At 36.9% G+C, this 16,429-nt stretch overlaps 2 protein-coding genes across 2 annotated transcripts; both read right to left on the reverse strand.

Annotated features, from left to right (window-relative positions):
* Positions 1–673: 673 nt before the first annotated feature.
* Positions 674–3,816, reverse strand: LOC122000468 (brassinosteroid-related acyltransferase 1-like). The gene is made up of 3 exons (XM_042554861.1): positions 3,322–3,816; positions 2,809–3,228; positions 674–1,298 (listed from the first exon to the last, which is right to left on the reverse strand). Exons 1-3 carry the CDS (start codon positions 3,790–3,792, stop codon positions 798–800), a joined length of 1,392 nt encoding a protein of 463 aa, XP_042410795.1. The 5' UTR covers positions 3,793–3,816; the 3' UTR covers positions 674–797.
* A 5,481-nt stretch (positions 3,817–9,297) lies between these two features.
* Positions 9,298–10,414, reverse strand: LOC122002415 (probable CCR4-associated factor 1 homolog 7). The gene has a single exon (XM_042557572.1). It carries the CDS (start codon positions 10,187–10,189, stop codon positions 9,362–9,364), a length of 828 nt encoding a protein of 275 aa, XP_042413506.1. The 5' UTR covers positions 10,190–10,414; the 3' UTR covers positions 9,298–9,361.
* Positions 10,415–16,429: the final 6,015 nt, after the last annotated feature.

Below are 16,429 nucleotides of genomic sequence, written 5' to 3' on the forward strand. Positions count from 1 at the left end.
GGACCTCTTCCCATATTTTAATTTGTTTTACAGAGAGCGAGGTCTTCATTCAGTCAGCGGAACTTGTACCTCCCCAACTTTTCAGCTTCGCACACAGGGAGGGAGGAAAATCACTAGGGCACAGGGACTAGGCGAGGGGGTCTCTATCCCGAGCTAGGGCACAGGGACTGGGCGAGGGGATCTCTCTCCCGAGCTAGGGCACAGCGTCGGGAGGAAGAGGAAGATGCGGCGAGTCTGGCAGCGTCGGGAGGAAGAGGATCTGCGACGATTTGGGGGGAAGTCGGGAGGAAGAGGAAGATGCGACAAGTCTGTGTAGCGTCGGGAGGAAGTTGGCGATTTAGGGACAATGTCGGGAGGAAGATGCGATGATTTAGGGCAGCGTCAGGAGGAAGATGCGACGAGAGAAGAATAAGGGCTTCTGTAAGACTCGTGGCGAGAAGTGAATAATTAAAATGCTGTAACGCAGACTTTACCACGAGGGCAGTCCGTAGCGGTCCGCACAGAGTCACAGTCATCAGCATAGAAATCCTATATATATATATATATATATATATATATATATATATAAAAGCTTATATTTTTAAAATTGGGGTTGAAGGTCTCTGAAATTTCTTTTTAAATACAACTATAAATATATATAATATCGAAACTATCTGCTTCTAGCCCTGAAGCAGAAAACATGCCTTGTTTCACAGTATCAGATCCTTATTTTAAGGTACATAATTTCATCTCATCTCATGCACCTCTGCTGATATTATTTTCTTATATCTATGGTATTTTTAATAAAATTACTAGACTCAGAATCCACTGAGGAAATAGCTTTCGAATGCTCGGAGGCTCTTCTCCGGCAGCCCAATCCTGACGTCCACCCTCCCGGCCTCGCCGGGGCTCTGCAAGAAGTACGCCGTCTGCGGCATCGGCGTGGCTAAGGGCGCCACGTAAGCGGCCTCTCCGGCGCCGAAGTCAACTCGGTGGTACGGCGTCTTGGTCCAGTCGGAGACCATGGTGAGCTCTGGCAGCGGCGGGAGCGAGGTCCGGGGCGCTGTCTCTCCGAGAGCGGCGACGTAGCGGGCGACGTAGGCGTGGGTGACCGCGCGCTTGGCGGCCTGGATGCGGAGGACGAGGGCGGCGAAGGGGAGCCGGTCGAGGTCGGCGGCAGTGGAGAGGAGGGAGGAGAGGACGAAGGCGTTGCCGGCGAAGGAGGGCGGCAGCGGAGGGCGAATGCGGTCGCGGGCGTCGACGGTGAACTGTAGGCAAACTGTCTTGTGCCCGGCGATGTTGAGGGCTTTGGTCCGTGCCTGCAATTTTGCAAAATAATGCTCGAATTTATATTTTTATTTAAAAACCAGATTAAATAAAATTTATCTTTAATTAACTCAGACCAAGTTAAATTATCTCATATTGTTTTAATGAACTATTATATAATTCTAAACTAAACAATTAATCCTAGGGAATAAATGAACTGAACGTGAATTGACCATTCAGCAAAATTTGAATAATTTGTTAAATTAAATGAACAAGTTTGAATATATATTTTCAATTTATTAATATTTATAAATAATATTCGTGAATAATATTTATCAATAAAAATTATTATTGATGTATTAAATAAATAAAAAAATTAAATGGATAAATAAATTCATATTATCAAACTCAATAAACAACTTAAAATATAAAAGTTTTAAACAATATGACTAACTTTGAATTGAAAATTTGATAACATCTAAACCAACGTTCATAAAAAATTAAAACTAAGTCATGCTTAAATAATCATAACAATTTGGTTCATTTTAACTTGACTTGGCATGATTTTCTTATCAAATAGACTTGGATATCATAAAATTTGATTCGACTTAACTTATTTATCATCCTAATTAATCCTATGAAGAAGTTATTAAGAAGAAAGCCATCATCATACATATTCCAAATGGACCAAAGCAAGTACATGCTTTTAAATAGGCTCTAATTAACCAAATACATCGACAAGGATGGATTTCTTTAGCCTACATACTTGATGATTTAGGTGCTTCGAGATCTTATAATCACACACCATTACGATGATGAAAAGATGATATTGCATGTGGAACTAAAAAGTTTGATCATTAAGATATAATACTATTATGTTAAGAAGCCTATAGATAATTAAATATTCTAGTTAATTATTTAATTAATCATTAATTGTATTCATTAACATCCTTTTTTAAACGGAGAACAGAATGTGATAGGTAAATAGTTCATAGTTGCTAAAAAACATTGATACAAAATATCAAATTTAATCAAACTAAAATATAGATCTTGATGCTTAAATTTAAAAAAAAAACAAGTTTGACTTTTATTTAGTAAATTTGATGAGGAGAATGAATAATACAATAAGAAAATTTTCAAAACATAGAATTATTAAATAAAATACAATAAAAACAAAAGATTTGTGTCGTTTGAAATTTACAATTCTTACTTCATAATCCATGAACTCACATGGTAATTCAATCCTGAAACTTTTTTATAAATACTTTTACCCGGGAAAGAAAATAAAAAGATAGTAAAATAATTTGCAAAACTATGAAATTCATTGATAGAGATCTTAACTGAAAAATAATTAAAGAAATATGACCGTAAATTCTGATATCAATAGTTGTTAATTAGTCCTCGGGAAATTCACAAGAACTTCTAAACTATTAAGCGTATACTTACCAATTAAGTCAATTTTGTTAACTCACAGATCCATAATCCTATAATACGAACTGAGAAATTAAAAGCATAAATTAAAAAAAATTGAATCATAATTTCTTCAAATAAATAAATAAATACCTTCCAAAGGTGAGCTGCGACCACCTCAAAGGAAGTGCAACTGGAAGCCGCCTTGATCTTGAGCCTGCTCACCATGCCACACCCGACAGAAAATGTCCTGAGCACCATCTTGATCTGATCTTCATGGCTCCTCTCCTCTTCGCGCACTGCCGCGGCCTGTTTGATGAGCTGATGGAGGTGGCCGAGGGCCATGAATTCTTGATCGTTAAAGTCGCCGCCATGGTCATGCTGATCAAGTGCTGCCAGCTGAAGCCTGCCTCTCTCGTGCAGTACTGGCTCATGATGAGCACAGATCTGCTTCCCCCCTCCCACTGCCCTGCTCGCCCATGCATTCAGGAAGTTGTAGTTGGCCACCCCGTCGAACAAGGCATGGTTCGTGCCCACGCCGATCGCGAACCCACCGCACGCGAACCTCGTCACCTAATTCGCAATTATAAGTAGCGTTCGACAAAAATATATATAATTGTCGATGCTCGATCGATCGATCGACGAATTAATCTAGAGAAAATTAACCTGAGCGACGACTAGAGGTGTTTCTTCGAGCGGGGCGTGGACGGGAGGCTTAAAGACGAGACGGTCGAGGAAGTCGTTGGGCTGGGAGAGGTCGCCGAGATCAGAGATCTTAACGGCGGTGGAGGCCTCGACGAGGAGTGCACCGGCGCCGGTGCAGGCGACGGTGAGCTTCCCCGAGGGCGGGGAGAAGCAGAGGCGGCCCGCGGCGGGGTACCAGGAAGACAAGGCCTCCTCCAGGCCTCTCTTTAAGGAAGAGAAAAGTGAGGAGGAGGCTGGGGGTTGGGTTGGTCGGTAAAAGAAGACCAAGTACATGAGAGCTGGGCACTTTGTGTCGAGGTTGGAGAGGTGGAGGAGGGTGGAAGAGGAGGAGGAGGAGGAAGAGGTGAGAGGAGGGCGAGCTTTCGGGTGGACTACCACCGTCTTCGTGGTGAAAACTCCATGGTAATCCTGATCACCTCGCTTGCTGGCCATGGACGAGCTAGGAAGATCGAAAAATGGAAGAAGTACTGGAATTATTGAAGAAGAGAGCTAGGACCGGCTGCTGCCATTTGTAAGCTTAGAGAGCATGCATGGAGATGATGGCATGCCCTTGTGGTAGTGAAAGGCGAATACGCTTGTCTAGTGTCCTCGTCAATTTGTTTCAGGATTAACATGGAGGAGCTAAAATCACGAGCGGCTACTAAACTTTGGAATAATGACTAACACATAAGGGAAGTATTTACCTCGGTTTTGTCGAAATTCGAACCTCAGACCTCATGATCACAACACCTCATGTGTTATCCACTAGACCGTCCCGAGGGGACGATGATGTCATGCCCTATGGTAAAAGATTCTTGAAGGACTCCCTAAACGAAGATTTAAATCTCACCCAAGTATATTATACTGGAGTTTAAAAAAATTATGACGCTGATCATCCGTTAAGATTCATCTACGTTTCCCAATTTACATCTGATGATCAGTGATAAATTTCTGTAGGATTATAAGGATCATATCCGAGATGAATTGGATACCTAAACTACTAAAAAAATGAATAACCTACTAGCTAAAGATCATACATTATTAAAAAAATAATAATAATTAGTATATATGTAGATTAATTAATAGGAGAGAATTAGTGGACAAATTTAATTTACATCATCATATTTCTTCTTCTACTTCTCCATTATCTCCTAGGGTTCTTGAGGTAATGCTTGTGAAGAATAGTTTGTGTGGCTACATGCTTTAGCTGGCTACAATTGACTCAAAAGTAGATGCTCTCTTGGAGGACACTAGCCATTCGATCTTAATTTAATTTACAATAAACTCACAAGATCATACACACGGAAGTGGCAAAGTTCTAAAATTATGGTAAGAGTGTGTTTGGCTAAACGAGTAAGTTAATGAGGTTACAGAGGTGACTTCAAATCAACGGTATTTTATTCAATTACGTGAACAAAGGTTCAATATTATTGTAAGTTTTATTTTTTTTTTGTGAAAACATAGTCCTTAATCGTTATACCCTTTTTGTTTTTACACATTCAAAGTTTTCTCTGCCCATTTAAAAATTTAGTACTCTTAATTTATATTATCAAATTTATATGTATAAATACATTAAGGAGCTTATAAAAATATATAAATTTTGATTTAAAATGATTTAAAATTCTTTAGGTCCAAAACTAATATATTTCTACAAGACTCTTTAATTTATTTATGTCCATAAATCTGAATTCGACCGCATAAATTGAGAACAATAAATTTTAAAATTTGTAAAGGCTTGATAAATTTATCACAAATGCATTTTAAGCCTTAGGACACTAATACTCACTATCCAGCATTACAAATAAATTTATAGGATCATCAAATTTTTGAATTTTTGAATGATTCATAGCCATTTCTGTCTGAAGTTAGCCGATTAATTTAGAAGATTCCGAATCAATTCAAATCAAAATCAATATACTATTAAAAGATTTTTTAAATGTGTTTATATCCTTATATCTAAATTTCATAGCTTAAATTGAGAATATAAAATCTTAAATGAGTTGAATAAAATTTGAGCGTAAAAAATAAATGTGAAAAATGGAAAAAAAATATAATCAACAAGTTCTGCATATTATTCTTTTCCAATTTTAGCGTATTTAAGAGTATGATAAAGATCAGCTCAAATACATGTTATCTTGAATTGTAATTAATTATGAATATAAAGAGAGATAATTTTACTTAAATATCTTTAATAATAATTTTTAAAAAATATTTTAATTGATCAAATTTTAATCATTTAGTATTCTCTATAAAAATAATAAGGAACTTTGCATATCCGGTTCAGTAAAATCAATGATAGGCTCGTCCATCGAGTCAAGCGGCACTCTCCGACCAAAAGTTAGGCAGAGAGGTTTGTTTAACAATTATGCGGTGTCATTTCAGCAAAATACGAGACAAGTTGACATGCCGAGCTTATCTCCTCCTCGGGCCGTACGATCCGGTCGAGTCGCCGAGGGAACGGGGGAAGAGAGAGACAGATGCCTTCAAAATAAAACGCATTACGCATGGGAGTGTCCATTGATTCTCCAACTTTGAGCCACGGCCACTGCATTCTGTCCTTTATAATTTGTGTTGCTTTTGGTTCCACTGTACGCCCATCGTTGAACAAAACTTAAGCTTTGTTCGAATTTTGACTTAAGTTTGGTCCATGTGTCTAAGCATTTGATCCAATTAATGTTAAAGGTGGGCTATATATGTCACAGATAGATCATCAGATTAATCTAGAATAGTGAATGGCTCCTTGCCCATAATGACCGGACTAGACCAGGAGAATAGTGAAGGTGGGCTATCTACGTCTTCATTTACTCTCATTATAATAAATCTATCATACATCATGTGGAGACTATTAATTGGTATCAAGTCATAGTGTATGGAGTTGCCATCATTGAATTCGACTATAACAAGAATTTTCGTAATGTGAATTGGGCGGCTCGCCGTTTCATCCACACAAGACTTTTAGTGGACCAAGAATATCGGCTTTGGCAAGGGAATTAACCCTTATTATCCATCAAAAGTGAGGTCAGGCAAGGCCAGGCCAGCTGCGTGAAACCCAACTTTAGCATGTTAGAAAAGAATCGAAGGGTTTTGTTGGTTCATCGCTTGCATGCGTGCAGCTGAAGCTGGGCCATGTCCTCTCCTGTCCCCTCCTTTCCTGACATTTTTCCTTTCACTCACCTAATCAATCAATCAATCTCTCAAACTGCAGCTTTTTTTCCTCTTTCCCCCTTCACTAACCCTCGACTTGACTTAAACTATCCGTTCTTCTTCTTTTATGCTCGTCCCCACAGTTGCATCTCACGTCTCATGCATGCACGTTCTTTCATCTCCTTTACATATTATACACACGTTTAGTTGTTAACCAACTTGTTCGTCTTTGGCTGCAGTTACACTGAACTGACTTGCGGATCAGCTTGGTTTAGAGCGATTAGTGATTCAGCAGTTGTGGTCCTTAATTTTCTTTCAGGATTTAGAAGAGTTAGTTAGCGATATTTATAAGCATCATTTCATCAGACAACAATACGATAATAATAGTTTAAACCTTAGATTAGACAGAGCTATCTAGGATTAATTAATCAAATTTCCCATTTCATCCTTGCACTGATATTGACAGAGAATCAATTTCACAAACGTCAATTTTAGAAGCATTTTCATAAACGTCAATTTTAGAAGCATTTTCCATTGTAACCAATTGTATCCAACTTAAACTGATTAATCCTAGAATAGGTCTGCCTACCAAATAAATTCAAAAAGCACAAAGGTCCACAGTCCTACATCACCAGTAGTTCGACACCGTAGGCATCTGAAAATCACGAAAATCAAACCCTCGCCGCTGGATTTATCCTGCCTTGCTGCCGCCGTGGCCTGGGGGGCAAGCATTGCCCCTTCCATCAATAGGTAGGGATTGTTTCTACCTAATAATCATAACATCGATATCAGGCACATATTTATGTACAATCTCAAAATATGAAGAAAATATATTCCTGGGAACGATATACAAGAAAAAAATGTCTTGGGAAAACGAAATTCTTGATTCTTCAAAAATCATTTTTGGCATGCCAAATCATCTGCAGGACTTGGTACAGTATTGTATTAAGGTATATTAGTAACTTTTGGTTCTTGAGGAATGGAACAATTAACAACCCATATCCAATCTCCTACACACAACTTTAAATATAATCAAATTCCATCTATGATGATAACCAAACAACGAACTTCTCTGTTTCTCATCTATTTCAGAGATAGGGAAAAGAAAACTCCTAACGCAAACAGCGCCTGAAGCTTAAAAGAGTTATGATGACGCAGAACCAATTTGAATGCTGGATCTAATCCCTCTTCCCCAAACAACATAGCTAGCTAATGTTCCTGATATTTAGTGTTCTCAAGCTAAAAACTACTGCAGGATTCAAGTTCCCAAAAACTTTTTGGTTATAACTTGTCCAAATGAGGGAAGCATCAATGGCCTAATACTTTTCACTTTCTGAGGTCACTTTCTATTATTCCCGTAACTGTCTTAATGAAGACAAAAACCTATAATATGGTTTCTCCAGCAAGAAGTTACTTTGACAAAGATCATTAGAGCATACCAATATCCGGGGCACGTTTCAAAAACTGTTCTATTCTAGTTGGCACAAGTGAAACAAATTATTCTGTCCACCAACCAGGCTCATGGAACAGGCCAAAACACAAAGATAATCGTCTAAGACGACAGGCAAGACAAAATCCTATTTCTGCAGGGGATTATTCTATGACAGGCATGGGAGGGTTCTCTTTTTCAGAAAGAAGGATTCTCTTCTTCTGTGAGGCAGAAAGCTTCCTACAGTGATGACAACACCGACAGGAGATATGAGTTGAGCTTAGTTTGCAACGGCGAACACTTCTTCCGACGCCAATGGCATGAGGCAATGTGATATGAGATGCGACCAGATTGGTTTCTTCCTCCTGCATGAAAGCTTCCACCTCATCCACCTCATCTTTTAGTTTTAAACCTTGATCAGCTAAACACCTCCGGTCCTCCGCTTTCTTTTTCTTCCCAAAATCAATTCCTGACTCCTAACTTAGTGCCACCAGGAACATGTGTCACAAACCCACACAGCAGCACACAGTATTGGTTCAGCTGAGGATTAATTCTGAGCTCATAAGTCATAACATTATTTTAAACCTTGGTCCACTGAACTTTAGATAATATTTGATTAACTCTAAATACAATCCCTCTATAGTACAGTCAAACCTCCACAAAAATATGATGAACTCTTATGTAAACACATTTAAGACGTCACTAATAAAGAAGAACATATAGATATGTGATTCCTAAATGGTTGAAGCTTAATATTCCTGCTATCAAGCTGAACAAACTACAAACAAACTTTATCAAAGACTTCAGTCTTCAGTCCACTAATGAAAAAACTTGACATTTATGAAGTAATGGGTTCACTACAACAGTGAGAAGTCTTGCATCCAATGATAACTAAACAGAACAAGCAAAGTGATGAAGAGACATGGATACTAATGGTCACTCCTTCACTAATTTCTCTCAATAAATTAGAAGCCTGGTACATAAGGTATAGACATTTCATGGGAGGAGCTATACTCAAAGAAAATGCAAATTTTATCTGGAATGATTAAACCTTTAAACTGCAATATATTAATTTAAGCAAAAACAGATGATCTTCTTATTCAAATCCCTAAATTACATTGTACAAATTCGAGAAGAAATAGATGCATACCTTAAACAATCTGACTCGGATGAAGCTGGATCACCTCATAGTAGAGTACAAAGAATACAACCTCTAAGCACCTGCTATGCTAATTAAGATTATTCAAAGTTGCATGATTCCAAAAAGAGCGTAAAACAAATGACTGTAGTCACTATGAACCTAAATGGAAAGGCTTGGTTAGTCATACGTTAAACTAAGAGAGTTGTTTACCGATATCAAACATTTATAGGGATAAGAAAATCAGTTTGGCCAGCACACGGAGAAGGCAATTCATAATAATTTAATTATTATTTTTATTGCTTGCTGACTCAATGAACCATATGTCCATTCTCAACACCCAGCCCATACAATACCCCTGCATATTTCTCAGTGGAACCATTAAAGAAAGACTCTTTCAACTTCCTAAAAGCGCAGGAGGTGAGCAAGCTGTCTGAGCCAGCTTGGTGGCATATTCCAACCCTCTCAACCTCCAGCAATTCAGCAAGCTTGTTAAGTCCACCATGGAGGCTGTTGCAGAATTTCATGAGGTGCTTGATGTCATACACAGTGGGGAAGTAGATCTTGATTAGCTTGAAGAACCCAACCTGGGTGTCAGGTAGGTTCTGGCAGGTGAGCAGCTTGAGAAGGTATCCAAAGTCGTATCCGCTGTGGAAGGTCACCCAGTGCACGGAGTCATTCAGCACGATACCTGACGACATCAGCAGTTCAGCGAACCTCTGCGCGTCTATGCCCTTGTCGACATTCTTCTGGAAGTCAATGCCGCTCTGACAAAGGAGATCAATGGAATCGGAGGCGGAGATATCACGCTGAACATCGAACTCGCGAAAGTTAAACTGCCAGATACAGCCTCGGTCGGTGCCGCAAGTTGGAAGATTACCGAGGTCGTCGGAGAAGGTGAGACCGAGCTGGATGAGTTTGAGCATGTCTACGTTGGCCTTAAGTGTGGCATAGTTAAAATCAGAGTTGGAGTGGAAGTTCCCCAGGGGGCGGCAGACGATGCCTGGGAACTCAGTGTCCATGGCGACGTAGGGAAAGTCGTCGACGATCTCGCGGATCAGGGAGAACTCTGCCTCGAGGTTTTCCGCCCACACCTCGCGGATCTGGACCGTCTCGTTCCTTGGCAGGATCGACGACATCGCAGCAGTACCAATCGGGGCCAAGAACCCTAGCGGAGGGATTTGAGGTCGAAGCGGAGCGAGGAGAGAGTGGAAAGGGTAGGATTCAAAATCTAGCGGCTAAGGACGCGGCGGGCGGCTGTCCGCAAAGAGTTCGGCCATGGGAGGAGGGAGGAGGGAGGAGGGAACCAGATAGGAGGCGGACGAAGGGGCGAGATGCGGAAGGGGATGAGGTCGGACAAGAGGGACAAAAGGGTGAGGCATTCGTTTCCGGAGCACTGCCGGCACTGGTTATGCTTGCTAGGTGGGATGGCGTGGCAGGCTGCTATTGGCCAGTTAACGATGTGGAAGGGGATGAAATGAATCTTCTCAAAGTACTCCCCTTTAATGATTTAAATAAAAATAATAAAAAAAAAGTAAAGAAGCCCAAAGAAAAAGTAAAAGTAAATAAATAAATAATGGAATACTGATACAGGGTATTTTGGGATCTAACCATCTCATATCATCTTAATACGATTATGTTCTGCAATTAAAATATGTTAGCTCCTGGATTGTCCACACTATTATCATCATCTTTTAATTTATTCTGTAAAATTTTTATAGGTTGAATCGATCATTTCAGATTTAACGTTATCCAACCTATTTAATTATTTTTTTTAATATGATTATATTCCCCTTTAAACTATTAAAAAAATAAAATTATAAACCTGATATTCAGAGTCCGTATGAGACATAATCAACTAACTAAATTATCAAACCTCTAAAGTTTTAACTTTTCTTTTATTTATTTTAAATTTTTTAAATTAATTTTCCTTTTTAAAAATTAATATAGATTTTATCTCTTTCTCTACTATGATTTGTTTTTAAAGTCAGTTCAGATTTTATAATTTTTTATAGATTAATTCTTTTTATTTTTTTCTTTTTTATGTTTCTATTTTTTTCCTTATGTTTTAGGTTATATAAATAACGGTTAGGGTTCTTGTAAAAATAAGATTATTTATGTTGAGTTTGATTTAAATAAAGTTTATTTTCGTTTAAACCTAAGACGACTCCTTGTTTACAAATTATCTTCCCATGTCTTTCTTTATAAATCTCTAATTTGAATGTCCCACCTGAAGTTCCTTCTCCTTCGTCAGTTGGTATCAGAGCCTTAGATCTATAGATGATCATCATAGTCAAGGTCGTGATCGTGAAAGACAGGTTCCGATTGGAAAAATTTCGCACCAGGATTAAAGCATATCCTACAAGCTCATTGAAGATTTACAAAGACGAGTTACGGAGTTATCCCAACATCTAGGGTTGTAAATGAGCCGAGCTGAGCCGAGTCGAAAAGAGCTTTGGGGTGTTCAAGCTTGTTTGATAAGATAACCAAGCCGAACTTAAAATGAATCAAGCTTTTGAAATGATTGTTCAAGCTTGGCTTGATTTATTTTTTATGAACTTGAGTTTGTTTGAAACTTGGCTAGAGCTTGATTCGAGCTTACTTCATTTAGATGTTATCGAGCTCTCAATTCAAGTTTGTTTGTTTGCTTAAAACTTTTAGTTGTTTGTTGGTTATTGAGCTTGATAATTTACACTTATTTGTTTATTATATTTTATTTTATTATTTATTTAGAATATTGAAAAGAGTTTTATTAATGAATATGGTTCGTGAGTTCATGAACGTTGTTCACGAACGTTAACGAGCTGAACACATATATGTTCAAGCTTGTTTGTTTACTTTAACGAGCTGTTCAAACTTGTTTGTTTAATTAATCTTGTGTATATTGAATGAACATAAACAAACACTTACTAAGCCGAACACCAAACTTGTTCATGAACGATTCATTTACAGCCCTACCAACGTCTAGTGGCGCAAAATCTTAAAGATAGTGAGGTATATGGTCGAGGTTGTGATAGACAGGTTCCGGTTGAGGAAGTCTTACACTTTGATCGTAGTGTCCAAAATTTTAAAAGTCATAAGTTTTTTTATTTTAATTTAGATAAAATTTTTGTTGAGAAATATATGGACGACAAGATAGAAATAGTCGGTAATCCAATTTACAATGAAGACGAGATTGAGGCACTTGGTGAACCCAAATTTGTTGAGAAAGATCTTATTTGAAGATGTAGTTCATGTCGTATCGGAAGACAATGCCAAGAAAAGAGAGACTATGGATGTTGAAGACGCTATTTTGAACTCGAGGATGAGTTCTTTTCAACTTGACGCATCTGATGTAGAGCATCTAGGGACACAATCATCTCATATCATCCAACATGGCTATATTCCCCTTCGAGTTGTTACGAGAAGAAAATGAGACTGTCAACATCCCTTTTGGATCTAGAAGAAGGAGGATCGAGGCTACGTACAAAGAAGATGATGACTTCGTGGCCTCTTGATATGGTTGCACTTTATTCGGAGTCTAGATGAGACGGAAGCGGCTAACTAGGTCATCAAAACTCTAGATTTATTTTTTTGACTTTTTCTTCATTTATTTTAAAATTTTAAAATTAATTTTCTTTTCTAAAAATTAATATAAATTTTATCTCTTTCGTGATTAGGATTAATTTTCTTTTTCAAAATTAGTTTAGATTTTTTCTTTTTTATTAAGATTAGCTTTTTTTTTTATTTTTCTGTTGCGGCTTTCCTGTTATGATTTTTTTTATTTTTTTAAATTATTTAAATAAGGATTAGAACTCTCATAAAAAATGAGATGATTTACATCGAGTTTGATTTTGGTTTAAATAAAATTTATTTTCGTTTAAACTATTTTTCTGCGGCTTTTTTGTTATGATTTTTTTTAAAGTTATTTAAATAAGGATTAGAACTCTCATTTTTATGAGATGATTTATATTGAGTTTGATTTTGATTTAAATAAAATTTATTTTTATTTAAATTTAGAGACTCTTTTCATATTTTTCTGTGTAAATCTCTAATTTAAATATCGCGCACACGGAATTTTTTCCTCAAATACCAAATTGACTTGAATTAATTAAAGAGTTTGATTAAATTTGTTTTCTTTTATATATAAACTGATCGTGATTTTGATTACATAAAAATTACAAATCGTTGTCAGGTAATTAGTGTTCCATATCAAATGAAAATTTTGATTTAGAACATACACTCATGACTTTCGGAGAGAGACTTTTGGACAGGGGTGTAAATGAATCAAATCGTTCGTGAGCTATTTGAAACTCGATTCGTTAAAAGCTCGTTTGAGCTCGTTTAATGAGACTCGTTAAGATAAATAAATCAAGCTCGAGCTTACCAATACTCGGCTCGTTAGCTCGTGAACACGTTCGTTAAGTTCATGAATCAACTTTTAAATTAAAAAAAATAATAATTTTGATATTAAATTTATAGATTTTATACTCTACTTATGAAACATATAGACAAATATATTAAATTTATTTATTAGAATAAAATTATAAATTTTAATAAGAATATTATAATTTTCTCTAAATATATAATTTAATTTTTAATAAATATTTAAATTTATAATTTATACTTAGTCAGTTTGTTTAGATTCGATAAAAGTTATAATAAATTCGTGAGTCATGAATATATTCGTTAAATAAAGCTCGAGTTCGGCTCGATTATAAATAAGTCAAACTCAAATATTCAAGAGTTCGGCTCAGCTCGACTTAATTATACCTCTACTTTTGAAGGGAGATCTATCGGTGACATGATAAATGTATATTGACTGTTACTGTTAATAAAAAGAAAGACTAATGCCCTCAGAAAATCGGGAGAATAATAGATTGAAAATAGGAATTAAAATGGCGCTAAAATACTCTAGTATTGTTATTCCGACGTCCAAATAAGAACCGATCAAAGAAGGAGAACACAGTAGAAATAAGAAATAATTGAGAGTTGTTTTTTAGAATTAGAAAAGAACATGTTCGTCTCCTGACTCCTTTTATGCTATGGTTTCTTTTCTTCCATGTATTAGTAGTCCTTTACTTATCTTATTGACTTTACCTATTCTTGTTGTTTTCATGATTATTAATAATTTCTCATTAATACCTAATGATGATTATAATTAATGTTTAATAATCATTAATGCTCTCTATTGGTTTTGGTACGATCGACAAAAGGAGATAAATTATCTATAAAATAAAAATAACTCTTTCTCGATCTTTCAACTTTGTTAAAAAATACAATTAAATTAAAATAGAAATAAATTGAACAACTTAAAAAGAAATAAGTAAGAAGACCAGAATTTATTTGGTTACAACCTAGGTGCTTGTTAATCCAACACAAATGAAAGTACTAAAATTCTCTTTCATTAAAGGCGGAAAAACCTCTTACACTCGTTAGAAGTTCAGAAATAAACTAAGAAATGAATATAAGAGTTGTTGATTATTTCCTAACTTCATAAATCTTTTTACAGTCCTTGGAAAACTCTATCCGTAGCTGGAAGACGCTTTCAATAGGATTCAAGGCGCCTTCAAGTGGAAAACTTTATTGGCCGAAGATAAAATTTTATCTTCAACTAATGGCTAAGGAATGCACCTCTAACAGGTTGGAAGGCACCTTCGACATTGTTCATCGAAGGCGCCTTCCAAGTCATGGAAGGCGCATCCTATGAGATAGATTAGCTCCTTAGCTAATCTCTTCGCGTGAGTGATGCTCCGGCTAATCGGAGTTAAGCTTACCCAAACCTAACTCCGACCTTCTCCTCGAGCAGGCTTCTTTCTCGACTTCTTGTCCCTTGAACGTCGCGTACATCCTTTCGTCCATCGGTGTATTCTTCCGCAGCACCTCGCCCCTTGGATGCACCGAGGTTGTCGGCTCATTTTCCGTGTCATTCTTCTTGCTAGCTGTGTATTTTTCTCAACTTCTTGTGTTTCTACGCTCCTGCGCACTTGAATACAAGGATCAAACACAACAACATCTAACTTAACTTGGTTGATCATACCAAAACTACTACGTGACACTTATAATATTCCCTTTTAATACGAGCAACCCAAGTTTAATTAGAGAAAAACAAAACAAAAAAGTAAAACAACAGGTTCACGCCCCGAGGGTAAGGGTGTCCAATAAACAATCAGACAACACTTCCCCTGTAACAGTGACAATTGGACCAATATACAAACAACATAATAACATATTCAACAACCCACACGGCTGGATATAAGCACAACCACGCAGTTAATATACTCAGTCCACCCGGTTGGACAAAATGAAAACACAACCACACAGTTTAATATTCTCAGCCTACACGGCTGGACAAAATGAAAATACAACCATGCAATTTAATAACAACCCACACGGCTGGAAGTAAACATAGTGGAAAACACAAAAATACGAATGAAAGACCAACAAAGTCATTAACCAAAATACCTGCAACCACCAGACTAAACTTCAAACCCAAATCAACTTATTAGAAAGCAAATACGTAAAATCAATATACCTCCCAAACAGTAATAAAATCGAAAAGAAAAACTGTCCTCGAGTGTGACGTGGGACTGACAGCCGGGACTCTCCAAGCATCCATGAATCATCTACCTGCTATCTGTCGAGGTGGTGAGTACAGGGATTCAGCGGGTATAGGAAAGATAGTGCATGAACATAACATATAAATAGAGAATGAGTCAATAGTATACAGTCTCATAAAGAAAATAACAGTTACTAAAATAAAATCATAACAAATGCTCATACCTGAAACCATATTCTAGGCTAGTAATAAAAGGTCAGAAGTAGTACTAATCTGCTACAGTACTGCTCATAACTACAGAGGTAATATGTAAGGTTAGTCTAAACATTTTCAATAAATAAACCAATGTCTAAACACCTGTTGGTTAGTCCTAGGAAGATCGTACCGGTTCCACTGTACAAAAATTTTGTACAAGTGTCGAACCTTTCCTAAATAACCTATTGTGTTCTTTAGAAGTTAAATTAGGAATCACAGACGAAACTTAACATCATTGATTCCAAATTTAACTTATATGTTCTTAATGGTTTAGATTTGAATCGCAAGCGGAACTTAACACTATTGATTCAAATCCACCTACGTTATAAATTCCATTAAATATTAATTTCCAAAATTGGCTTCCAGGACTGCATGGCGAGGCACATGACCTTCTTGGGTATGAGAGCATCCACCACCGCCTAGACAAAGTCTTTTAAGGAAAACTAATATTTAATTTCCTTATATAACTCTAGGTTTAACCAAAAAGAACAATCGAATCACAAATTCGAAAAATAAAGAAAAACACAAATTCGAAACAAATCCGAAAACTCTAGAATCATATGCCTTTTGTGTTTGGTATTTCCAA

This window comes from Zingiber officinale, chromosome 7A, assembly GCF_018446385.1.
Source record: "Zingiber officinale cultivar Zhangliang chromosome 7A, Zo_v1.1, whole genome shotgun sequence".
Taxonomy (NCBI): Eukaryota; Viridiplantae; Streptophyta; class Magnoliopsida; order Zingiberales; family Zingiberaceae; genus Zingiber; species Zingiber officinale.

Excerpts from the sequence above, each read along its gene's own strand:
- LOC122000468 (XM_042554861.1), bottom strand. The coding sequence starts at position 3,792 with ATGGCCAGCAAGCGAGGTGATCAGGATTACCATGGAGTTTTCACCACG. Across the intron at positions 3,229-3,321 it reads CACCTCTAGTCGTCGCTCAG|GTGACGAGGTTCGCGTGCGG; the intron begins GTTAATTTTCTC and ends ATTGCGAATTAG. Across the intron at positions 1,299-2,808 it reads TCGCAGCTCACCTTTGGAAG|GCACGGACCAAAGCCCTCAA; the intron begins GTATTTATTTAT and ends GCAAAATTGCAG.
- LOC122002415 (XM_042557572.1), bottom strand. The coding sequence starts at position 10,189 with ATGTCGTCGATCCTGCCAAGGAACGAGACGGTCCAGATCCGCGAGGTG.